Genomic DNA, 26,905 nt, shown 5'->3' on the forward strand with positions numbered 1-26,905 from the left:
TGAGCGTCACGACTGCGAGGATGCCTTCGGGAATTCGAGGAGGGCGGCGTGGTTTGCCTTGGAATTCGTCTCTTCGTCTCCGTTCTTAGTGTTATCACAATTCGATCTTTTTTGTTTTGCCTGTAAAAAAAATATATATAGAGGAAACAAGCTAGAGGGGGCGCAGAGAACTTATATCCGTCGCTCCAACCTCATATTTACCTCTGTTAATCGAGCTAGAGGGGGAGCGGAAAATTTATTTCCGTCGCTCCGACCTCACTTTTACCTCTAATTTCTTATAAATGTGAATCTTGAATTTGCATTAGGCTTATAATTCTCTTTTTTTTTTTTTTGCTTTCAAATTTGTACCTCTCTTATTTTTTCTTCCTTTTCTCTTCCGTCATGCCTCCCTCTTTTTTTGTTCTGATGGTGTAGTATTTATAGGCTCTAAGACTTCATTCCCATTTGCTTTGAGGCTCCTTTATTATTATTTTTATACATTTTTTTCTAAGCAATCATCATGAAGAAAATTGTGATATGGGGTTTACTTTGTGTCACGTAGGGTAGATATAGTGTGTACATGATGAATGAGTGTACAAAAATTTTGGGCAGAATTGAGTTGATTTTATGGGATCCAACCAATTAAGCACGTGAGAGTGTAAGAGAGTTGGTGGAGTTTATATATCCTATTTGGAACATTTCTCTTATCAACTTGGACCATATCACAACACTTAATATTCAGAAAACAAAACAAAAAAAAACAAAAAAAAAAAAAAAAAAAAAAAACTCAAAAACAGTACCGAAACAGAATTCCATAAGAGTTTTAGCGTCATACCATAATAATAGTTATGTTGTATTCCAAACGCTTATGATTATTATGTAAGATACATGCTTTAGATTATATGCATATCAACGATAATGACTTGAGCACAAAATCAAATGGAACTAATATGTTAGCATTTATTCTCGAAATGTGCTTCCGTATTACAAAAACAACAAACTTCGAGCAACCCGAATGTCACTATTACTGTCGGAGCAGAGCATAGCAGGTCAATGAAGAGAGAGAGACGCATGTCAAGAAACCAAGAAATCTCACAAGTCGTACATGCCACAGCACGATATTAAGTTTGTGTGGAAGATCTTGAAATCATATCTTGTTTTTCGTACGAAGTGTAATTATAAGTTAACCTACTAAATTGACCATGAAGCCAAAGCGCACTCAAAGTTGAAGAACTATATTTCATTCAACAAGGAACTTACGCAGGTTTCCTATCAGGTGCATGCCTCGAAACTGATCAGAAGGGAGCCGGGAACTATTTTGCAAACTGTGCCGAAATAGGAAAGTCCATTTTGGCTTCAATAGGGGTCTTGGCTATAAGTCACGACTAATTCCTTTCTCGCACACCTGAGTTTACCATCGGTGTTCTTGGAAATCTCTGCCGATCCTGTAATCAACACTGTGCTCCTTTGTTCACCAATCTAGACCCAAGCAAGATCATGTTCATGAACCCACGGAGAACCACACTAGCCTTTGCGAAACGGCCAGAATCATCAATCGAGAATGTCTTTTTTTTTTTTTTATTACCAAAGGAGTTTCAACTTCCACAAGCTATTTCAAGTTTTTTTTCCCTCATAAACGGTAGACCATGTATAGTTAAACATGTGAATCCACATTTATTACCATTCACTCTCCCACAATATCCCACCCTAATTTTCATTTTTTTTTATTTTATTTATTTGACTTCATCACTAAAAAGAAAAAGAAAGCTATTTCTTCTTCCTTCTTGTACCGATTCATTTGGCATATTCGCGACAATAATTAGAAGTAACGGCATTTCTCCACAGACATAGAGAACCTAAGCCTTCTATTTTACTATAGTAACGGAACGGAAACAGTTTAATGAGAAAAACAAAACAAAATAAAAGGAATGATTGCTGTGAAAATGTGAGATGGAATCAATGGATAGATATTACCATCCCTACGGTTGTCTGGCCGCTGCTCGAAATCCAATAAAAGAATTCGAGCTTTCTTTGTGGCACTGTTGCTCGGACCAGAAAAAAAAAAAAGCAAATGAAGTCGCTTTGAACGTAAGTGTTAATCCAAAAAATGGCTTAACAATATCTAATAGCATATGAAATACATTGTTGTTACGTTATATGTTGGCTTTATTTTTTAGTGCAAGTTGTATGGAAAAATGTCGGTCTTCATGCTCCAGCTTGTGGTAAGACATCATTCCTCCTGTGCGCAGACAGTATTTCTGGCAAGTTTCCGGTTTTGCCAGATTGTCTTGCTGGTGACTTTATTGCGTGATATTCTTGCGAGAATGGGTAAGGAAACCCTAGATACACTTCCAAGATTGTACAGCTGCTATAAAAGCCATGCGCTTCCCCCTTAGCAGCCTTGATGCTTTTTCAAAATACTTAGAGCTCCTAGACGTGCAAGACCGGCGGATTGGGAGGCTTTGTGTTTTGACAAGAGCGGTGTCATTCACCAAATACTATTCCAGAAGATTGAGTGTTTGAGTGTTTTGGTTTCTGTGTTTATGTGATTGAAGACTCACGTGCGTTTGAAGATTGAAGACATCCGATCATAAGCGTTTGCTCGAAGAGTGGAATTGAGGAGGATCTCAAATTCATGGGGAGTCCCTGGTCTAGGTATTCACTCGTGGTAATAGTTACTAGGGCCTTGATTTTGTGTTGTAATCATATAAGACCTTGCTTGTACTATTGACTACTATATAGTAAAATCTTTTCCACTGGTAGAGTGCCCCCAGACGTAGGTTTATTGCACCGAACTGGGTAACCATATTGTGTGTCACTTTCTTATCGCACTGATTGTCGTTTATCCATTGTCGGACACATTGTCAACACTTTGTGTGCGACATCTTGTCTTTGTGACTAATCGGAATTTCAATTGGTATCAGAGCAGGCACCTAGATCCTTTGGTGGTTTCCTGGGTATTTTTTTTTTTCTGATTACCAGATATGGATAGTTCTAGAGAGGGAGGCTCGGTCAATCATCCTCCAGTCCTTGATGAAACCATCTATGGTTATTGAAAAGCCCGTATGAGCGCCTTTATGAAATCCCTCGATAGCAGAACTTGGAAGGCTGTGATCCATGGTTGGGAAGCTCCAGCTTCTGTCGATGACAAAGGAGCTGTGACTGGTCCCAAACCCGAGAAGGACTGGAGTCCTGCTGAGGATGAGGCGGCTCTGGGTAATTCTCGTGCACACAATGCTATTTTTAACGGGTTTGATAAAAATTTGTTTAGGCTTATAAACACGTGCACGCGTGCCAAAGAAGCTTAGGAAATTCTAGATGTTGCCTATGAGGGAACCACTAAAGTTCGAGAGCAGAAGCTTCAGTATCTCACTACAAATTTTGAAGCATTCACTATGCTTGAAGATGAATCTGTTGCCGACTTCAATGTGCGTATTCGGGATCTTGCCAACGAATCCTACTCTCTCGGCAAACCTATGATCGATGAAGATCTTGTCAGGAAAACCCTGAGAGCCTTAAGCTCAAAATTCAAAATGAAGATCACGGCGATAGAAGAAGTCCATGACCTTAAGACGCTAAAGTATGATGAACTTATGGGATCTCTCATGACCTTCGAGCTATCTCTTCCCAGGATGGAGAAGAAACACAAAGGAATGGCTCTCAAAAGCTCTATTCATGATCAGAATGAGCAGGTATACACTGATTCTGATAATGAAATTGATGATACTATTACTATGCTGGCCAAAAACTATAGCAGGGTTATGAAGAGATTCAACCAGATGACTGGGAAGAATGTCCCGCAAGATGTCAAAGACAACTTTCAGCAATGATTCCAGAAGAATGGAAACCCTCACAGAAACGGCAGAAGTGGTGAACGCTCTGGAAAAGGCAAAGGTATTCAGTGTCATGAGTGTGAAGGCTTTAGGCATATTTAGAAGGAGTGTCCCAGTTTCCTGAAAAATCAGAAAAAGGGATACAATGTCACTCTATCTGATGAGGAAGAAGAAGATAGTGACTCTGATCAAATAAGCAATTTTGTTGCCTTCACAGGCCATATTTCTACTCATAATCTTGAATCTATTGACGAATCTGCTGAATCCTCAAAGAAATTTGTTACTGATGATGAACTATCTGATGACACTATGAATGATGCTTATAATGTTTTACATACTAAATGGGTTTAAGAGTCTCAGATCCTTGCCAAGCAGAGTGCACTCATTCTCTCTCTTACTGAAGACAAGATAAGGCTCTTAGAAACCATTGTTGATCTAAAACGCGAAGTAAGCCGCCTAAATGGGGAGCTAGACCAGATGACCAAATCCATCAGGATGTTGAACTTTAGCACCGACAGCCTTGATAAAATCCTAACTATTGGAAAACCTGCAAAAAACATGAAGGGGCTTGGCTATACTCATGGTGCTTCCACATCTCAAACTACCTTTGTTCCCCAAAAGCCAGCTGGCCAGATGTCGCGCAAAATGTCTCAAACATCTGGCGATGACAAGTTTCAGAATCAACATCAGCGACATCCTCATGGAACAACCAGGTCTCTTATCAACAGACCTCGTTGGGTCTGCCATCATTATGGTCGAATGGGTCATATTCAGCCTTTCTGCTATCAATCTTCCCCCAGGCATGCTCTACCTCGCCGTCAATCCTCTTCCTGGATGGAATGAAGAGTGAAAGATGCATCTTATCGTGCCAATATTGCCTACACATCTCTGAGTGCCTCCATCGGTAACGACTGGTATTTTCATAGTGGTTGTTCTCGCCACATGAATGGTGCTCATGTTTTCCTGACCAACATAAAACCTTACTCTAATTGCCATGTTACCTTCGGTGATGGAGTGAAAGCCAAAATTATTGATAAAGGTCAGCTCAACTATTCTGGTATGTCTTGTTTAACTAAGGCTTTACTAGTGGAAGGTCTTACTATTAATCTTATCAGTATCAGTCAACTCTGTAACTTGAACTTGCGCGTCAATTTTACTCGTGATAAGTGTGTTGTGATAAATGAGAAACAGGATGAGCTTATGAAAGGAACCAGGTCTTGAGACAATTGCTACATGTGGTCCCCTGCCACAAACACTCAGGTCAACAAGTGTCTTGTGTCCAAGGTAAACGAAGCCAAGCTATGGCATCAAAAGCTTGGTCATTTGAATCTCAGGAGCATGCAGAAAATTGTATCTGAGAATGCCATTGTCGGTGTCCCTGATCTAAAGATTGTTGAAGGAAAAATCTGTGGTGAATGCCAAATTGGAAAACAAGTCAAGAAGTCACACAAGATGGTGCAACATTTTACCATCTCGCGTGTTCTGGAACTTCTTCACATGGATCTGATGGGGCCAATGCAGGTCGAAAGTCTTTGAGGGAAGAGATACGTGTTCGTGTGTGTAGATGACTTCTCCAGGTATACTTGGGTTGATTTTATCCGTGAGAAATCTGACATTTTGTTGTTTTTGAAGCTTTATGCAAGCAAGTTCAAAGAGAAAAAGGAGAAAGCATTGGCAAAGTGGTCAGAATCCGGAGTGACCATGGGAGGGAATTTGAGAATATAAGTTTTACTAACTTTTGTACTGCAGAAGGAATAGCTCATGAATTCTCTTCCCCCATCACACCACAACAGAATGGGATTGTGGAAAGGAAAAATCGAACCCTTCAGGAAATGGCTAGAGTGATGATGTTGGCCAAAGACATTCATCTTCACTTTTGGGCTGAAGCTCTCAACACGACTTGCCATATTCATAATAGAGTAACTATTCATCCAAGTACTACTATCACTCACTATGAAATATAGAGGGGGAGAAAGCCGAATGTTAAGTACTTCCATGTCTTTTTCTCGGTGTGTTATATTCTTGCTGATAGGGACCCTCGACGCAAGTTTGATCCCAAAAGTGATGAAGGTATCTTTCTTGGGTACTCTAGAAATAGTCGAGCCTATCGTGTCTTTAATAAACGCACTAAGTCTATGATGGAATCCATAAATGTAGTGGTTAATGATGATTATGATGATTCTAAAAGTGCTAATGATGAAGATGAAGTGTTTCCTAGTAACACAGATGTCAGGACAGATGCTGATAATATTGTGGACGACATTTCGCCGAACACTAGTATCAGGACAGATGTTGGTGACGAAGTGGATGATATTGTTCCTGATAAAGAGTCATCCCCCTCGCCAGAACAAAGAATTCCTTCCAGAAGAATCCAGAAAAATCACCCTGCTCATGAGGTGATTGGGGACATTGGTGAAGGTATGTGCACTCGCCCAAAAGCGCCTGTAAATTATCGGGAGATGATTGGTAATCTCTACTTTGTCTCTAAAATTGAACCTAAGAATATGAATGAGGCTATTGATGATGAATAATGGGTCAGTGTCATGCAAGAGGAACTTGTTCATTTTGTGAGAAATGAAGTCTGAGAGTTAGTTCCTAAACCTAATAATGTTAATGTTATTGGAACTAAATGGATTTTTAAAAATAAATTTGATGAGCATGGAAATATAACTCGAAACAAAGCTAGACTTGTTGCACAGGGTTATACACAGGTTGAAGGTGTGGATTTTGATGAAACCTTTGTCCCTGTGGCTAGACTTGAAGCCATCAGACTCCTGCTAGACATCTCTTGCCATCTCCGGTTTAAGCTTTTCCAGATGGACATTAAAAGTGCTTTCCTCAATGGATACTTGAATGAGGAAGTCTATGTTGTCCAACCTAGAGGCTTTGTAGATCACAGCTCGCCCCAACATGTCTACAAGCTTAGAAAGGCTCTCTACGGTCTTAAGCAGGCACCCCGAGCATGGTATGAAAGACTAACTCAGTTTCTTGTGCAGAATGGCTATATTAGGGGTGGAGTTGATAAAACCTTGTTCATAAAGAAGGAGGATGGAAACCTCGGGATTGCTCAAATCTATGTTGACGACATTGTCTTTGGAGGAATACCGAACAAGATGGTGGACCTTTTTGTGCAACAAATGCAGTCTGAGTTCGAAATGAGCATGGCTGGTGAACTTAATTTTTTATTGGGTTTTCAGATCAGGCAAATGAATGATGGCATTTTTATCTCCCAATGTAAATATGCTAAAAACATTGTGAAAGAGTTTGGTTTGGAAAAATCTTCTCACAAGCGAACCCCCGCCGCTACTCATGTTAAACTCACTAAGGATGAGCATGGTGAATCTGTTGATCAAAGCCTTTACAGAAGTATCATTGGCAGTCTTCTCTATCTTACTGCCAGCCGACCAAACATAGCCTACTCGGTTGGGGTCTGTGCACGTTATCAGGCTAACCCCAAAGCAAGCCATCTGGCTCAACCCAAGCGAATTGTGAGGTACATCTCGGAACTGCTGAATTTGGTCTTTTATATACTTATGATACCTCTTCTATGCTTGTGGGATACTGTGATGCTGACTGGGCAGGGAGCACGGTTGATAGAAGAAGCACCTCTAGTGGATGTTTCTATCTGGGAAACAATCTTATTTCCTGGTTCAGCAAAAAACAAAACTGCATTTCCCTATCCACAGTTGAGTCTGAATACATTGCAGCTGGAAGCACTTGCACTCAGCTACTCTGGATGAAACAGATGTTTGCTGAATATGGTGTCGGACAAGATGTCATGACATTATTCTGCGACAATATCAGTGCCATCAATATTTCAAAGAATCCAGTCCAACATAGTAAGACAAAGCACATTGAAATCAGGCACCATTTCATTCGGGATCTAGTGGAAGATAAGAAGATCAAACTCGAATATATCTACACTGAAAACCAACTTGCAGACATCTTTACAAAGGCCTTGGATGCGAATAGGTTAGAAAGTCTCAGATCCTCCCTAGGATTATGTGTAATCGAACAATAGCAATTACTGAGATGTGGATAGATGGTTGTTTGTGATTTTCCTCTCCCATTTGATAATGTGTCTTTGTTTTATGCTACGTTGTTTTACATTAGTGTGTATTCATGGGCTCATTTGTCTGGTTGGCCCATTCAACTTTTTTGCCGACCTAAAATGCCACTTATCTTGTGTTTGGGCTTGAGCTGGGGCAAGGCCCGTTTTGTTGTACGGCATCGTTTTGATTTTCTTCAGCTCTTTTCACATGCAACTGACGGTTTATTTCTCGAGAAAGACAAGGAAGTTACCTCTTTTTCAAATTTTGCTAAAGCTTTCTCCCATGTTTTCTCGCCCTATTCTCACACAAATTCTTTGAATTGGGTAACCACCTCCTCTAACAATTATATTTGTGGTAGTTATCTCAGTTTTATCTTCACTATGGTGGGTACAAGAAGCGGCATAAACACTACGAGGTCAGAGAAGAAAGAAAATACTGAGATGAAGACGAAGAATGACGCTAAGAAAAGGGCTGGGCTTTAGCCGGAAAGCAACAAGCACAGGGTCCGGGTTCGTGGAATGCGACTTGGTAATCGCGCCGATGGTCAGGCCGGAGGTGCCATTGCTGGGTCGTCAGTTCCACCTGCAAACCCTTCCCTTGCCACCACAAGAAAGGCCATGATCAAGAAAGCTGCTCTTTCAATCACCGACATCACAGATGATGTCAGTTCCAGTAGCGCTTCTGACGAGAGAGAGGATGTTAATGTCACTTCCATGGAAGAAGCCCACACAAGCACCCCTCATCTTGAAAGCCCTCACAAGAAGGTTCAAGGTAATCCTGATACCTCTATTCCTTCTGAACATGTTGAAGAGAACCCTAGAGATAGTGATGTTTTGGAATCTCTTCTTGATGAGCAAGAACCCCCACATGATGATGTGATTGGGGGAATTTTGGGTCTAGGACAAGATGTTGTGAAAGATGTCCTGACATCCTCGGCACAAGTGGACGAAGATAAAACTGATGAGAGGCAAGATGTTGGAGAGGATGTTCTTACATCTCTAAAGAAGAAAGTTCAGAATGATGATGACGTGTGTATTGCTACTCTTCTGTCTGAGAAGAGGAAGAAGAAGAGAAAGATCACGGAGGAAAGTGAGTCTGCTACTCCTATCAAGGAAAATAAAAAGAAGAGAAAGCTTAAGGTTGGTCTGATCAAGAAGAGAGCGAAAAAGCCCGATGTGGCGCCTATGCCTGTTGCTGACGAGCCCATTAAGGTGAAGAATAGGAACCTGTGAAATCTCTTGGGATTGGAAACAAGAGATCAGTTGGAGGTCAAAAGCTTCCAAAGAATGTCTCTGCTGCTCCCATTGACAATGTCTCTTTTCACAAGGAAGACAGAGTTCTTAAGTGGATATTTGTGTATCACCGAGCCATCTTTCCTGAGAAGGAATTGTCTACTGAGGCTCAAAATATTGATGTCGTCATGGAGCTCCTATACGATGCTGAGATGCTCAAGACAGTCACCAACATTGGTGTCTACTACCCCGCTCTGGTGAACGAATTTATTGTCAACCTCTCTTCTTCCTTTGATGTTCCTGATGATGGTGAGTTCAGGAAGGTCTATGTTAGAGGACATTGTTTTGAGATCTCCCCAGATGTTATCAATGATTTCCTTGGTCGAGGGAAAATTATCACCGCTGATCGTGTTCCTTCTCTAGACGTCATTGCAAGAGAGATCACTGGTGATGAGACCAAAGTTTGGCCTCACCGCCAAGTACTCAGTTCTCTATCGCATCGGCATCGCCAACTGGGCTCCTTCTTCTCATGGGTCTAGCATCAAGGCAGAGCTGGCTAGCCTGATCTACCAGATATGTACTCGCTCTTCCTTTGATTTTGGAGAATTTGTTTTTGATCATTTGGCAAAACATGCCGAATCTTATGCCGTGAAGCTTCCCATTAGGTTCCCATCCATCATCACTGGCATTCTTCTTAAGCAAAACAAGAATATTCTGCATAGCACAGATATGGCAGGGAAAAGGCCAGGTGTTCTTACCATCAGTCACAAGCTTTTCGAAGGGAAGCATGCTCGTGATCTTGTTAAACCTTATGTCGCGACATCTGTCGCCTCTGGTAGCTCAATGAAGTTGGGTCATGTTCCTGAAGAAGTTCATAGGAACGTTTTAAAAGAGCTCAGTGAGGAGATTGACATCCTCAAGAAGACCATCGAGACACTCTCTCGTAGGAAGTCCATATATGAAGGTCTTGTTTGCGACTTAACTGCTTCTCCTGGTAATGATGATGTGGCCACCACTCGTTCCGGTAAAAACAATGATGCTGTTGTTTCTGAAGGTGATGAAGACAGTGAATGGAACGACAACAGTGACACAAATGGCCTAGGTGATGAAAGTGATGATGACTCCGCCCAACCTACTGCCCATTAGTTCCTTTTGTCTATGGTCTGTAACCCTTGAACTTTTTTTTTTGCTTGTTGATGTTGTTTGCCTCAACGGGAACCCTTTTACAGCTTATGTGTGTTTAACTTTAGTTGCCTCTCTGTTTGTTTAAGACTATGTTCAGACTATGTTGTTTTTTGAATACCGTTTGCTTGCTTCAGTTCTCTTGTATATGCTTAGACTGTTTGCTGTTTTTCCTCCCTCTGTCTTAATCGATCCTTGCCTTTGGTATGTTTTTTAGGCAATCAGGGGGAGAGGCATCATGAGGGTCATTTATTTTGACATGAGGTCATTTATTTTGACGTTTTTCTCTGATCATGACGCTTGGTTGAGAACTGCTCTGGAAGTGCTTGCCTAAAAAATAGCCAAAGGGGGATATTATTGTTACGTTATATGTTGGTTTTATTTTTTTAGTGCAAGTTGTATGGAAAGATGTCGGTCTTCATGCTCCAGCTTCTGGTAAGACATCTTTCCTCCTGTGCGCATACAGTATTTCTGGCAAGTTTCCGGTTTTGCCAGATTGCCTCGCTGGTGACTTTATTGCGTGATATTCTTGCGAGAATGGGTAAGGAAACCCTAGATACACTTCCAGGATTGTACAGCTGCTATAAAAGCCTTGCACTCCCCCCTTACCAGCCTTGACGCTTTTTCAAAATACTTAGAGCTCCTAGACGTGCAAGACCGGCGGATTGGGAGGCTTTGTGTTTTGACAAGAGCGGTGTCATTCACCAAATACTATTCCAGAAGATTGAGTGTTTGAGTGTTTTGGGTCATGTGTTTACGTGATTGAAGACTCACGTGCGTTTGAAGATCGAAGACATCCGAGCATAGGCGCTTGCTCGAAGAGTGGAATTGAGGAGGATCTCAAATTCAGGGGGAGTCTCTGGTCTAGGTATTCACTCGTGGTAATAGTTACTAGGGCCTTGATTTTGTGTTGTAATCATATAAGACCTTGCTTGTACTATTGACTATTATATAGTGAAATCTTTTCCACTGGCAAAGCGCCCCCAAACGTAGGTGTATTGCACCGAACTGGGTAATCATATTGTGTTTCACTTCTTATCGCACTGATTGTTGTTTATCCATTATCTGTGTTCAAGCAAGTTGTCGGACACATTGTCAACACTTTGTGTGCGACATCTTGTCTTTGTGACTAATCAGAATTTCATACATAATTTAGTGATTTGTCATTAAAATCGTGCGGGTTTAATATAATTTTCAAAAAATGAAAATAATGTATGCAGAGCCACTTTAATGTCTATTGGAGTCATTAAGAAAGTGTGATTTTCAGCTAAGCTGGTGGTGGGCGAGAATGAGGCTAGTGGGCCTAATATGTAGAGTCACACAAGCGGTGACATGTGGTTAACAAAAAAATCAAGAACATACAATTTTTTAGAGAAAAATAAACTAGACGTTTATATATTTTTTAAACATGTGTTTATTTTCTTCAAGGACCCTCAAATTGGACTTTTACCTGTTTAGCCCTCCTAGTATGAGAATACTAATCAAGCAAATTGAGTTACGAGACTATAGTTAATATCGAAAAAAAGGGTGTCATTTTTAACACTTGTTTTCCTTCTTCGTGTTTTTCTTAATGGGTGTGATGTTATTGTAACCCGGAAAAAGGAAACAATAACCATAGGTATACATAATCTGCATCTCATTCATTTACAATTAAAACGAGAAACTGATCGATATCTGAACTCTGAACTACACACTAAAATCTAAACGCCATGACATTTAGTCTATGAAAGCACATTAGAGCCGCTTTCTCTTTTTCTTGGCCATGAGTTGCTGCAAGACGTAGCGGATGGCTTCTGTCAAGCTGGCCTTCCTTGCCTCTTTCTTGACCCAAATCTCGGGGACTGAGTATCGCCCGCTCGGGTTGTACTCGTTCATCTCCAACAGAGCGTTCCTCACGGCCTTGTAACCCGACTCGCCGAGCTCTTCTCTCGCCAATCTCAGCTTCTCGTCCTCCTCGTTCACTATCTCCTGTAGTTTCATCTCGTCCGTAATCAAAACAAGAAAACACTTTTTCGTCTCGGGAAGAAAGAATACACGTATAGGTTTCGAACGTACCTCCGTGACCCCATTGGAGTCGACGATCTTGAAAGGGTGCCAATGCGGGTCGATGATTTTCTCTTGCCAGAACGAGCATATCTTCACGGCCATTCCTTCCCAGTCTTGCCCCGGAAACCTCTCGTAGCACAGCTGAAGAAAAGGGATTTCGTCTAACTCTCCCATTCTTTTTATCACTATCTTCGTCCTCCTTGTCAGTATGTCTTGCAAACCCTGCCGTGAAAATGATAATAAATAAAAATTCAAGAACCTTTTTGTTTTTATTGGACTTAGAAAAATAAAAAGGTTTATTTGTTATACATCGAGCAACTCTTTACGGCAATCGTTGACTTCTTTGTTGCTCTCAAAGTCTCTAGCGGCAAGAGTAGTGTTCAGTGCCTGCAGATCCCAAATTGTGTCTTCCTTTTCGTTTATTTCTTTCATCAGAGCGTCGATCTGAGCTTTGGAATCGCTGTTGCTCTCGATCTCGTTCTGATCTTTCAGTTCTTCTTTTAGCTGCGTCGGTTTTTATCAAAACACATCATGACTTTAATTCAGTAGAAATAATTAAGAGAAGATATTAGTTTAGCAACAATGTCAGCTAAACTGTTAACATCAGTTTCTGAAAGAAGAAAAAAATAAGACTACCAGCAATTTGATATGATTTTAAACAATGCTCAATTTTCTAAACGCTGAAATGATAGACTTGATAATTTCGTATGGTTCTCGAATTCCAACAGAACTCAGAGGTAAATTTCAGTCCAAAGACGCTACAACATCAACACGAACAAGAATCAACAGAATTTCGGTAACTCTTCGACTCTGATTTCTTACCTTTATTATCTCGTCCTCCAAATCTCTCTGCACTGAATCTCTCCGTGCAATACTTTCCTTCAACTCTCTGGCCAACTTCTCATACTGAATCTTTTGCCTTTCCAAATCGTTCTCTAGATTTCTAGTGATTAATTGCCTCGCACTCATTTCTACACATAATTTCAAAACACACACACACAAAAAAAAAAAAAAAAAAAAAAAAAAAGCTAAAATCAGAATTTCGGCAATAAGGGGCTAATATTGTTGAGCGAGCACAGACTGTTTTTCACTCACCTCTGCTACACTGTTTCACAAGCCTGTCATTCTCGCTCGTCAATCGTTGAATAACCTCGGACGACTCGCGTAGCTTGTGTTCCAGGTCAGACAAGCTTCTATCTCTAGAGTCGATGATCTCTGTGAGCCTCGTCGTAACTTTGCGATAGAGAATGAGCGTGTCATTGTGCTTGCACTCCAGCTCCAAATACTTGTAGTTCTTGTAATCGATCTCCTTTGACAGCCTGAAGATCGCTTCTCTCAGCTTCTTTCGCTCAGCTTGCGGAACAAAACCCGCTCGAGAAGACTGCGATCACACACTGAAGAAGTTAAGTACACAATATTCATTCACTCGCTATTATATACAAAATTGTTATTATTGGGTATTAGTGATCAACTACAGGGGAAAAAAAAAAGTTGAATGAACATGGATAGAGACAGAAAAATAAATTGAAAAAATAAATAAATAAAGCTATTCACACAAATTTGCTATGTATAATAATATGGATTTGTACAACAGATAATGCCAAACACCACATTACTCAAATTTCAATTCAAAGAATATCTCACTAGACGAGAAGTTAATGGAAACGCTACATTTACTATGGGATTGTATTAAAGAGAGAGAAAGGTAAATACACAAGAAGAAGAAGAACATGAAAAGATGGTACAGAAAAGAGAAGACATAAATTTATAATCTTTTGAACGAAAACGTACAATCTGCGAGGTATTTTCTTCATTATCCATGAGCTATATAAAAAAAAAAAGTGGGAAGCAAGCTGCTTGAAGGACTGGTTTGATTGGTGTGTGAATCAAAGGAAATGCGAAGAATGGGTTTTAGTAAATGGTCTTTTGGTACATATGATATGAGAATCACAAACCGATCGCTACCATGTTAATACTAGTTATTTTCGCTTCAGAGAACACTGGTCACGAGACAAGCATTTAGAAAATATTTTCGCGTGCCGTAGTAATCATTTGTTATTATTATTATTTATATATTTTATTTTGCTTCTTTCAAGCCAGACTAATAATAAATGTCGCTTCTTTCTCTTCTTGTCGTTTCTGTGCTGCTATACGCAGCCATGCCTATAATGTATAAGAATTTTGAGAAATCAAACTCAAATGTTATCAATGAAAAAAATAATAACTGTTTGCTTCTTTCTCTTCTTGTCGTTTCCGTGCTATGCTATACGCAGCCATGCCTATAATGTATAACGTATAAGAATTTTGAGGAGTCAATGTTATTAATGTTACCTAATGTTTGAAAACTAAACTTCATATTGAACATTTTAAGAAAATTAAACTTTTGGATAGATAAGACATCTAAAATGCTAATAAAGTTTCGAAACAACTAGATATACTAAAGCAAAACCTTCGAAATCACTAAAAATAATTAATGCAAAACTTTTGAAACTATTAAAAATATAAAGGAAAAAAACAACGAAATCCCTAGTGTCAGAATAATCTATCTTCAAAGTTTTTGGCTTCATTTTTTTATTAACTTCGAAGGTTTTACCTTTATTTTTTTCATAAATTTGCAAGTTTCTTACTTCATCTTTTTAACCGTTCCGAATTTTTTTAACAAGGGTATTTTGGACGTTTTACCTATTCAAAAGCTTGATTTTCCTAAGGGTTCATCATGGAACTTTGTTTTCAAATGTGAGGTCATATTAAGCTTGGTTTCTCATATATCCTTGGCGTTTGGAATCCATAAAATTCCTTCCTAAGTCTCGACTTACTGAAATTTCAGGTTTCAAATGGCCGAAATGATCCGGTCCGAAAAATACTAGAATTTCAGCCAAATCGGGATAGTACACTCTGTTTCGGTTAATTCCGGTATTATTTTATTATCTAAAATATTAATGCTAAAATATATTCTAATATCTGAAGAAAAAAAAACTGCAAACAATCAAAACATAATTTAATAATGTTGGGGTCGAAACATTATTATAGTTTTTTGTGCTGTTTCAAACGCCTATGATTATATAAGATAAAGTTTTGATTATATAAATGTCAACAATTATGATTTTAGCACAAAAAAATAAGGAACTAGTATGTTAGCATCCCTTTTTGAATTCACAATGATTTTTGCCAATCAATCTTAATGTGCTTCTATGCTCTTACAAAACACCAAATTTTAAGCAATACAAAACACCAAATTTTAAGCAATTCGAATGTCATTATTACTGGCGAAGCAGAACATAGTAGGTTGATGAAGAGAGACACGCATGTCGATAAGTAAGTATCGAAACCAAGCAATCTCATAAGTCGTACATAGCACAATATTCAATTTTTGTGGAAGCTCTTCAAATCATATATTTTTTCTATCCTCTACGAAATAAGAGAACATGTCATAATGATCAAACATGTGGTAGACTTGGAATCAATAGGATTGATGGCATAATTATAATCAAATAATACAACTTTGCAGCTTTCGATCTCTCGTGATTTTTTTTTTCAGTGAATATTATTCAAAACGTTAATACTCACAAAGGTTTTTAATATTCACATATCAAATAGGAGAAAGTAACTTCAGTAATATTGGACTCCCACGTGATGAAAACGTGACTAGTTAACTGACGGTTTGACCTTAAATGAGGCAGAAGGAGTGTAATAACACTCAACGTAATATTAAAGGAAAAATATCAAATTTTTATATTACGAGTGGCACATTGTAACACAAACTGTTAATTAGGGGGAAACTATTTTATTAATTCTACATATAATAATACTAATCATGTAAATGACATAAAAGATGGAAAACATGACTTTGTTGACAATGACATAAACCAAGCAAAATAAATAACAATAGAGACTCTAGAGATAATAATTGTCCGCATTTTGCAAACTTAATTTGTGGGCCACTAGGAAGATTTCTTTTTCATGCTTCGATTAATTACGTGCCACGAGTAGATATCTGTAACTTCGCACAAAATTTGCTTAGTTAAATCTATAAACTATACAAGTCATTTCTTTTATGTAGCTATCTAACCATTTAAAGTTTGTGCTTAGCAAAATAGGCAAATCTTTTAAAATTGAGGTAAATTAGTAAAAAAAAAAAAAAATTAAAAATCACCAAAATATCCATTCACTCACCCTCCAATACCGACCTCACTATTTCACTCTACCTTAAAACGTGAAGCTCAAAACCCTAACCCAAACGTCGTCGCATCCGTTGCTTTTGTCGTAGTCGAACTCTCCATCGTCGTCAATCTTTGTTGCTATCGTCGTCGATCTTTATCGTCATCGTCATTGATCTCACCGTCGATCTCCGACGCCATCGATGGAAGAAGTAAAGCGCATTTCCTTTTACTAACCTTGGACAAGCTCCCGTCGTCGTCCTCTCCTTCTTATTCTCTCTCTCTCTCTCTCTCTCTCTCTATATATATATATATATATATATATATATCTTTTCTTAAACTCATTTCTTCTTGTTTATTTGAATGAAGAGAATAAGAGTGTGTTTTAACATACGCTTAACTTTTAGAAGCTATATGTCGCTTCTAAAGTTAAGTCAAAATTAAAAGAGGGAATTTTGACCCGCTCTAACTTTTCGTGAAATTTCTAAAATGCATCAAACTTTAAGAAGCAACAATTGTCGCTTCTAATCTCAAAAACTCCAATTTTTAAAGACCGCACTTGGTGAATGGCTAAGAAGCGCCATATCGCTTCTGCAATTTAATTTCCGCTTCTAATTAGAAGCGACAAGTCGATTCTAAAAGCTTTTTTTGTAGTAGTGATCACCGTCGATCTCCTTCACCATCGTCGTTGGTGTCCGTCATTATCGTTGTAGATCTCCATCGCCATCGTTGTTGATCTTCGTCGCCATCACTGTCCAACTAGGTTAGTCAAGGTCAATTTCAATTGGTCAGTCTTTATGTTCGTGTTCACGTTCACGAACCAGTTTTTTCGGGATTTCAAAATAATTAATTCAGGTGTCCAAAATTTTAATCCACTATTTTGTGTGTAATTGACTTGTTAGAGAGTTCTATCCAACCTCCCACCATCAAGACACTTCTCAGAAGACCTACGAAGAAGAAGATCTGATATGCGAATGAAGTATAACACGAAAAGAAGACTTGTTTCGCTCGTGTGAGTCAATGTTTGATGTGAACCTCCCACTATCTACAAGTTCTTATTATTCTAAATCCAAATCCACATTTATATTAGTATATAAAGATGCTCAATAGATTATCCACAAAGTCGAAGGCTCCAAACAACTCAACTACAAAAAAAAAAATAATAACAATGGATTATAATTTTAGACACATGGATTTATTATTTTGAAATCCTTGAAAAATTGGTTCCCAAATATGAACCACAAACATAAGACAAGGAATCTAAAAGTAGAACTTATGTTGAAAATCAAAACAAACAATTTTGAAATCAATTGATGGACCGAAATTGGATTTTGGAGCAGAATAAATTGATCAAAATCACGTACGATTTCTTTGTCAAAATGAAATAATTCAACAACTCAACTAAAAAAATAGTGGATTAAAAGTTTGGACACTTGGATTAATTATATTGAAATCTTGGGGAAAGTGGTTCAAAGACGTGAACACGAACATGAAGACCAGAAATCTAAAAATTAAGAAATTTTGATGAAAATAAATACAGACAATTTCGAAAAATGATTAATCGACCAAAATTAGGTTTGGGAGCTAATTTTTTTTAATCAAAATCACGTACGACTTTTATTTTCAAAATCAAGTAGTATATACCCAAACATGAAGGGGTATTATAATATTTCAACATTATAAGTGTCTACCATACAATAACTTATGAAATATTGGCCATTTTGCTAAGGAATTAGTTTAAATTAACTACTTCATACAAAAGTCAATTAATGTGATGATGCATTTTAATTTTCACTTTTGGGTTAACTTTTATTCATGCAACTCTTGTTTAGTCTTTTAGCCTTTTTATTGTATTGAGTATGGGTGTAATCGGGTTGGGTTAGTTGGTTTTTTCATGCGCTATCAACTCGAATCGCTACAACTAATTTTTTAGTTTTAAAATCCAAATCAACCCGATTGAAAGGTAAAACCAAATCAAACTAAACCAAAAATAATAGGGTTGGTTTGGGTTGGTAATTTTGGATTATAATTCTTGACAAATGACTTCATAACTCGAACGAAAATTATGTATGTACGTTATATCTAATACGTTATGTCAAATAATTAAAATAAAAAATTTACTTATCTTAAGAAAATTTACATATTAAAACAAAAATGACTCATATTATTAATTATCAAATCTTCAATGCATTCGCAATTAATAAAATATACTAATGAATTTTGTTTGATTTAATTATAATTTTACTTAAAAAATGATATTTTTTAAAAACAGTACATATATAATACTTGCCGTTCATCGGATTGGTTTGGTTCAACTCGATTTTCACATTTATAAAAAATAAAACAAACCCAAAACAATTGAGGTTTGGGTTGTCCAAGAACTTTTTGTTTTAATGGGGTGGTTTAAAAAAGAGTGCGGTTTGGTTTGAATGATCAGATTTTGCGGTTGCATGAAAACCTATTTTTCTCTCCTCTAGAATAGCGACCTTAACAATAATTACCATGAGTTCATTTTCATTTTTAAGAAATAAATCATAGACATCGGGGAGGCTCAATACTTTAATTGAGACAGAAAAATCATTTCATTTTGTTGGATCTTCAGGGACTTTATTTTTCTTCTGTGTTTTTTCTCAAGGATGTGATGTTGTAACCAAATAAAAATAGTGAACTGTAAATTATATATGAGCTTGAAAACCTGATCTGTTCACAGCAGTAATGCAGTAAAACCATAGGCCATATATATATACATACATAGATAATCTTCATCTCATTCATTTACAAAAATGCTAAAGTGGTCGATATCTGAGAAAACTACATCAAAATCTAAAAGCCATGGAATTTACAAAATGAAAGCACATTCTTTCTCAACACTGCCAAAGTGGGGGTTAAGAGAGACTAAGCCCGCTTTCTCTTTTTCTTGGCCTTGAGTAGCTGCAAGACGTAGCGAATGGCTTCTGTCAAGCTGGCCTTCCTTGCCTCTTTCTCGACCCAAATCTCGGGGACTGAGTATCGACCACTCGGGTTGTACTCGTTCATCTCCAACAGAGCGTTCCTCACGGCCTTGTAACCCGACTCGCCGAGCTCTTCTCTCGCCAATCTCAGCTTCTCGTCCTCCTCGTTCACTATCTCCTGTAGTTTCATCTCGCCCGTAATCGAAACAAGAAAACACTTTTTCGCCTCCGAGAAAAAGAATACACGTATAGGTTTCGAACGTACCTCCGTGACCCCGTCGGAGTCGACGATCTTGAAAGGGTGCCAATGCGGGTCGGTGATTTTCTCTTGCCAGAACGAGCATATCTTCGCAGCCATTCCTTCCCAGTCTTGCCCCGGAAACCTCTCGTAGCACAGCTGAAGAAAAGGGATTTCGTCCAACTCTCCCATTCTTTTTATCACCAGCTTTGTCCTCCTTGTCAGTATGTCTTGCAAACCCTGCCGTGAAAATAAAAAAATAAAAATACATAAAAAATAATGCCAGGCCATTCTTGTTTTCAGGGATGTAAGATTATTGGACTTGAAAAAAAATATGTTTATTTACATTGATCAACTCTTTACGGCAGTTGTTGAATTCGTTGTTGCTCTCGAAGTCTCTAGCGGTAAGAATATTGTTCATTTTCTGCAGATAAAAAATTGTGTCTTCCTTTTCGTTCATTTCTTTGATCAGAGCGTCGATTTGAGCTTTGGATTCACTGTTCCTCTCGATCTCGTTCTGATCTTTCAGTTCTTCTTTCAACTGCGCCAGTTTATATCAAAACACATCATGAATTTAATTCAGTTGAAATGATTAAATGAAGATCCGAGTTTAGCAACAATGTCAGATAAACTATGACCATCAGTTTCTGAAAAAAAAAAAACTAGCATTGATATGATCTGAAACAACGCTCAGTTTTCTAAACGCTCAAATGATAGAGTTAATAATTTCTTATGGTTTTCTAATTCCTTGGCAACATGAACTAATCATCAGAACTCAAGAGGTAATTTGTTAGCAATATTACAAATAATATTGACGTAAAATAAAAACAAGTTGCATGCTAAGAAAAATACACGTAAAATAATTACAGGAAAACCGGCTAAACCTTTGAACCGGAAAAACAAATCTGAATAAAAAGTCGAGGCCCGTTGGACGGTTTCCTTGAAGCTTTTTATCGCCCTCCCACGGATGCTAGAACACGTGAGCGAAAGCATCCCAGGATACAACGACTTGCAGAGACAAGTTTAGCACCAATCCACTTGACTCTCTCGGCGAACTGGAACCTGTGCGAAACTACCACCACGACCAAAGAAAAGAGAAATATTTTCTGGGAGAGAGGGAGCTCGGGAACAGTGAGAAAAAATGGATTGCGAATACTCTCTCAGTTACTGGAATGAAAGCTGAAGCTTCTTTATATAGGCCAAGGCTCGGCAACGTCGGTTTGAAGTTCAAAACGTTCAGCCATAAAGGCATTTAACGCAGGTTTAAACAACCAATTAACACAACGTCTTTGAATTCAAACCATGCGAAACAGTCCAACGTTTTCCAGCCTTAATGGCATTATTACACAGCCATAATGCGCATTTAAAGCTCAAAAAACCCATTGAATTAAAGCACACCAACCGTTGGCTTTAATTCTCAAACGTACATTTTCTCCATCTGAACTGGTCGAGCTCTTCCAGTCGAGCTCGTCACCTCGTCTGGCCGAGCTCGTCCAATCGAGCTGGAATGACTTCGTCATACTTCGTCTGGTCGAGCTCGTCCAGTTCACCTGGTCGAGCTCGTCCAGAATAACGTCGTCACTTCGAGTACGTTGGTCTCGCCCTGTCGAGCTGGAATGACTTCGTCCTACGTCCAGTCGGCCTAGCCTGGTCGAACTGGAATGACTTAGTCACTTCGTCCAGTCGACCTACCCAGTCGAGCTACTCAGTTGAGCTCGCCAGTCGAGCTGAAATGACTTAGTCACTTCGTCCAGCTCGACCTCGCAGCTCGTCACTTTCTCATTCACCTTAGGTCCGATTTTGGCAAACAAATATTCAATTCCGATGAGTGGAATTGTTGCCACAAATCAGCCAACCACATGTTAATAAATAAAATTTATTAACTTTATTCCAACATAATTTTCAGTCAAAAGACGCTACAAGATCCACATGAACAAAAAATAAAAACTTTCGGCGACTATTCGATTTCTAATTTCCTTTACCTTTTTTATCTCGTCCTCCAAATCTCTCTGAACCGAATCTTTCCGTGCATTACTTTCCTCCAACTCTTTGGTCAGCTTCTCAATTTGATTCCTTTGCCTTTCCAAATCGTTCTCCAGATTTCTATTGATTAATTGCCTCGCACTCATTTCTACACATAATTTTGAAACAAAAAAAAAAAAAAAAAAAAAGCTAAAATCAGAAACAGCATTATTGTTGAGCAAGCACATAATTTGTTTTTTACTCACCCCTGCTACACTGTTTCACAAGCCTATCATTCTCGCTCGTCAGTCGTTGAATAACCTCGGATGACTCGCGTAGCTTGTGTTCCAGCTCGGACAAGCTTCTATCTCTGGAGCTGATGATCTCTGTGAGCCTCGTCGCAAGTTTGCGAAAGAGAGTGACCGTGTCGTTGTACTTGAAATCCAACTCCGAATACTTGTAGTTCTTGTAATCGATCTCCTTTGACAGCCTCAAGACTGTTTTGCGCAGCTCGTTTCGCTCAGCTTGAGGATCAAAACCCGCCCGACAAGACTGAAATCACACACTGAAGAAGTTGAGTACAGAATATTAACAAAAAAAACAAAAACTATTCACACAAATTTGCTTTGTTCAGCAATGTCTTAGACCCCCACCAAAGCACCACACTAGCCGATTCTCAAAAGTCCCAAATTTCAGTTCGAAGAATATCTAACTAGACGAGAAGTTAAGGGAAACGCTACATTTACTATGGGCTTGTATTGAAATAGAGAGAAAGGTAAACACCCAAGAAGAAGAAGAACACGCAAAGATGGTACAGAAAAGATAAAACATAAAATTTATAATTTTGGAGCGAAAACGTACAGTCTGCGAGGCACTGGCATTTTCTCCATTATCCATGAGCTAAAAAAAGCTTCTTGAAGGACTAGTTTGGTGTGTGGAATAACAAGAATTGTGAAGAACGCGTTTTAGTAAAGGTTTTTTGGTACGTATTGTATGAGAAGCACAATCTGATCACCAACATGTTATTTCGCTATAAATCTTTTTCCATAATTTTATTTCTTTTGGTCTGAGTCAGACACACTGTAGATATTGTAGAATGAACAGTCGATATATTATATTTCTTTTGGCCATAATCTTTCCATAATCTTTTATTTCCTTTTCAATATATGTTATTTCTCTATACTTTAGATATTGTAGAATAAATAGTAATTTTATTTTGTGAGAGGGTGGCGTCCTCTCGTCGATAGTGCGAAATAATTGATATATTTCAATATGGAGGAACAAATATATAGAAACATGTCCAAAAATATTTAGATTTGAAAAAAATGTATTTAAAATTTTTTTTGAGACATTTTTATCTTTCTGATAACAAAAATTTCAATACGAATGAACACTACTTGAGTTTTATGCTCCAATCTCTTTTTTCTTTAAATAATGTATATTGAACAGTGTTTTGTGAGAGAGGATCCTTCCTCTCCTTTATATATATATATATATATATATATATATAATTTCTCTACGATACTAGCTATTTTTCGCTTCAGAAAACACTGGTCACGATGAGATCAGAATTTAAAAAATGTTTACGGGTACCATTTTGATCATTTTTTATTTATTTTATTTGAAAAATTAATCGGACTAAGTCACTTGAAACGTTGGTATTATAATGTAACCAATGTTTCATTTAAATTTCAGATGTAGCCACAAATGACCTGTGACTTTATTAGTCATTTAATAAATTACTAAATTAACCTCTCTTAAAATTGGTTGATTAGAAACATGTATCAATGTTTTGATCGCAGCCAAATAATGCAGCTTTAATGTACGTTGACCTGATTTATTCTATAATATTTTATTTCTTTTTTTGTAGTGCAATTAGTTGCTTTGAATATCTTCCGAATCCATACTGTAGACAACATTGTTTTCGGCTGAGTCAAGCTTTATTATTCATATCTCATTCTCTCTCTCTCTCTCTCTCTCTCTCTCTCTCTCTCTCTCTCTCTCTCTCTCTCTCTCTCTCTCACAAAAAGACTATATAGAAGCAAATTATTCACTATTGCGACCATTCTCTGCCTCTCCATCCCGCTTTTCCCTCGGCTCGCGCTCCTCCCTCCGCTTCAGAGCTCTCCGATCCAAATATATCAGCAAATATATGGCATCGCGAAATGCAGACGGAGGAGGCCAACACCGACGAGGACAATGCTTAGTGCGGGTGGTGGAACAGTCGCAGCGGTGGCGGAGAGAATCGGCCGACACCAACGAGGATGATAGTTAGTGGGGGTGATGGCACGGTCGTCGATTGTACGTTGGATTTTTATCCAAATAATTGTGTTATACATTCAAAACAAATTTGTGTGTTTGATCTTATTTGAATAATAAGATTCATGGCCGAATCCTTGATTTTTTTTAGATCATAAACTTTTTTTTAGTAGTGTGATTTTTCGGATCTAATCTTTGCGCTGCTCAGTCGTCGCTCAAGACGGAGGAGGTTGGAGTTCATCGCGGCATTGTGTATGGCGGAGATTCGTTGTGGGTTGGGTGCTTTTGATTTATTTTGGTTTATTTTCGTCTATTTGTTGTACGTTCTTGATGTTTTATATTGTTGTTGTCTGTGTATTATTATCATCTTATTAATAAGTTTTTTTTTTGTTAAAATATGTGACGTTGATATTTTTTTCCATATTCAATAATTTATGCATTTCGATCCTCATGTTCTCCTAAAATATTCTGCATTTGATAAATTTGAAAGAATTAAGTTCGGTAAAAAAGAATAAACTAAAATTTACAAAAATAAAGTTCGTAGTTTATAGATAAACAAAAATTAACACACATTAACTACGAATTGTTTCCATTCTACCCAATTAAAAATCCAAAAAACCTAAGAAAATTTTAAAAAAAATGCATCAACATATAAATAACATACCTATCTAAAAAACGTAGGAAAAAAAGATGCAGTATTTTAATATCCACGCGTAAATGTTGGTTTATTTTACTCTAAAACCGATAATTTTGGTTTATTTTACGAATTTTTGGTATAACTTTTACCCTGGTGATAGTTGTATCAGATTTTATTATTTATTAATGAATATTTAATTTATTTTCTTTATTAAATGAATTGTCTTTTAATTGTTTGAAATTTATATGATGTTTTAATTTTCAAACGCACAAGTTTACTTTTTAATTTGCATATTTCAAACGTTGGCTACTGTTTTGTTTGTATGATTTACACTACACAAAGTTATTTCCGTCATTTTATACTCGTTTATTTCTGTAAATGGCTAGATTACAAAATTTATCAAACGTTGGCTAAATCCTAAAAACCACGTTTGAAATTGGTTACTGATTGCCCATTTGGCTAAATAACTAGCCCAAACAGCCCCCCTACTTTAAAATTATAGCGTATCTATTAACATATTTAGGAAAGTAGTCAATTTGTTATAATAACATTCCAATATTCCAATAATACCCTTAAGGGTTAATATTATTAATTGTCAAAGTAAATAATATTAATGGCAACAATAACAACAACAAAAATCTCATTAACGGTAACAAGAACAACAATAAATCTCATTAACGGTAACAAAAAAAAATAGTAAATCTCATTAACAATAACAAAAACAACAGTAAATCTTATTAACCTTAACAAGAACAGCAGTAAATCTTATTAACGGCAATAAGAACAACATGAAATCTTATTAACCGTAACAATTACAATAGTAAATCTTATTAACCGTAACAAGAAAAATAGTGAATCTTATTAACTGTAAGAAGAACAACAATAAATCTTAAAAATAAATTTCATCAAAGGTACAAATAATTTTCGGATTCTTGTTCAATAAATCAAATGGTTAATAATATTAACATTAACGGTTAATATTATTAACTTTCAAAGTAAATATGATTAATTGTCACAGTAAATATATTTAACTAACGCATGACTATGGGATTCATCCTTCGATCCCTCATTCCTCGGATTTGTAAATTACTCTTCGATCTTCCTACACTTGATTTTCAATGATGATCTCACCAAATAACTCTCCACAACGAAAAACTCGCCGGAGCTCAAGAAGACGTGCTTCCGAGCTCCGTCATCGGCCATTGGACGAGAAGTGAACCAACCTCATCAGCATATCGATCCACAAAACCGTTCTCCAACGATCCACATTATACAATTGGCTTCGAAACAAAGTGATGTCATTGTAATATCCACGACTCTAATTTAACCTTCATAGTAAATATAATTAACTATCATCGTTAATATAATTAACTATCACATGACTCAGTTGCTTAACCTCAAACTCTCTTTTCTCGGCTGAAATTTACGTAGCTAACAACTATGGAAATTCAAATTTCAAATTCCAAAAACCTAATCGAGAGATCTAGTTTATCTCCAAATAGCGTTCCTCACTTGATGCAAATCCTCCATTTCAGGGTCCTTTTTACGCCTTCGAGCACCGAGAACGTCGTCCTCGGCGAAACTCCGGAGAGTTGGAGAACATTCCCATGAAGCGATCCGAGGAAGGTAATCAGTGGTGTTGGAATATTGGAGATTCCATTGGAGAAAGAGAGGCTATGGTTATGGAGTCAGGGAGAGAGAGAGAGATGTGGCATAGTGATGCTGAGTGGGGTTGGTTTTTATTTTTCTTTTCTTTTTTTGTTTGGGTAAAGAAGAAAATAATGAGATTGAAAATGGAAAGAGAGAACAAAGAATCTTCGACGAGGTCTGTGAACTTTCTTTCGCGTAGAAGGCCATTGACGATTTGGGCGAAATGGATACGATATGGGATAAGTGCATTTTTGGTAACCTAATTTTACGTTAGCTATTCTTTAGTCAATAGATTGGCTATAATTTTAAATTGGCCCTTGTAAACAAGCTAGTTATTAATAAATTTCTTAAACTATTACTAATATTGAATTTATTACATTATAATTAGTAAATAATTTACACGTCAATTTTAGAATAGCAATAAGAGAGATGGACATAAACACTATTTTTTTAATATAAATAAAAAATTATTAATTAATTTAATATTAATACTATTGTGAAAATCTCGGATTCAAACTCTCAAAAAAGAGATATCTTGAACAACAAGAAATCGCTTGATCGTCTCCGGTAGTATTTATCACAATACCACCAAACAGATTAGAATTTGGTAAAATTTTATTTTATTTTAATGAGATCACTTTTCGTTAATATTAGAATATCTATTGGACATAACTTAAATTTGGTTTAATTATTGTTAAAATTGGACGCTTGAATACGAGTAACAGAA

The 26,905-nt window shown here is 37.4% G+C and overlaps 2 protein-coding genes across 3 annotated transcripts; both read right to left on the reverse strand.

Moving 5' to 3' along the window:
* Positions 1-11,882: 11,882 nt before the first annotated feature.
* Positions 11,883-13,770, reverse strand: LOC149379160 (factor of DNA methylation 1-like). Its single transcript, XM_089603662.1, has 5 exons — positions 13,420-13,770; positions 13,147-13,295; positions 12,634-12,828; positions 12,334-12,546; positions 11,883-12,246 (listed from the first exon to the last, which is right to left on the reverse strand). The coding sequence occupies exons 2-5, from the start codon at positions 13,291-13,293 to the stop codon at positions 12,013-12,015; spliced, it is 789 nt and encodes a 262-aa protein (XP_089459788.1). The 5' UTR covers positions 13,294-13,295; positions 13,420-13,770; the 3' UTR covers positions 11,883-12,012.
* A 5,372-nt stretch (positions 13,771-19,142) lies between these two features.
* Positions 19,143-22,656, reverse strand: LOC149379161 (factor of DNA methylation 4-like). Of its 2 annotated transcripts, XM_089602404.1 has the most exons (6): positions 22,494-22,656; positions 21,899-22,184; positions 21,653-21,801; positions 20,017-20,211; positions 19,698-19,910; positions 19,143-19,610 (listed from the first exon to the last, which is right to left on the reverse strand). In XM_089602404.1, the coding sequence occupies exons 1-6, from the start codon at positions 22,527-22,529 to the stop codon at positions 19,377-19,379; spliced, it is 1,113 nt and encodes a 370-aa protein (XP_089458530.1). In that variant the 5' UTR covers positions 22,530-22,656; the 3' UTR covers positions 19,143-19,376. The 2 variants fall into 2 exon arrangements, with proteins under 2 accessions (XP_089458530.1, XP_089458529.1); XM_089602403.1 differs by having other exon boundaries at positions 19,143-19,910.
* Between the last annotated feature and the right edge of the window lie 4,249 nt (positions 22,657-26,905).

Source organism: Urtica dioica, chromosome 12 (assembly GCF_054948205.1).
Source record: "Urtica dioica subsp. dioica isolate 48M chromosome 12, U.dioica_male_clone48M_v1_H2, whole genome shotgun sequence".
Lineage (NCBI taxonomy): Eukaryota > Viridiplantae > Streptophyta > Magnoliopsida > Rosales > Urticaceae > Urtica > Urtica dioica.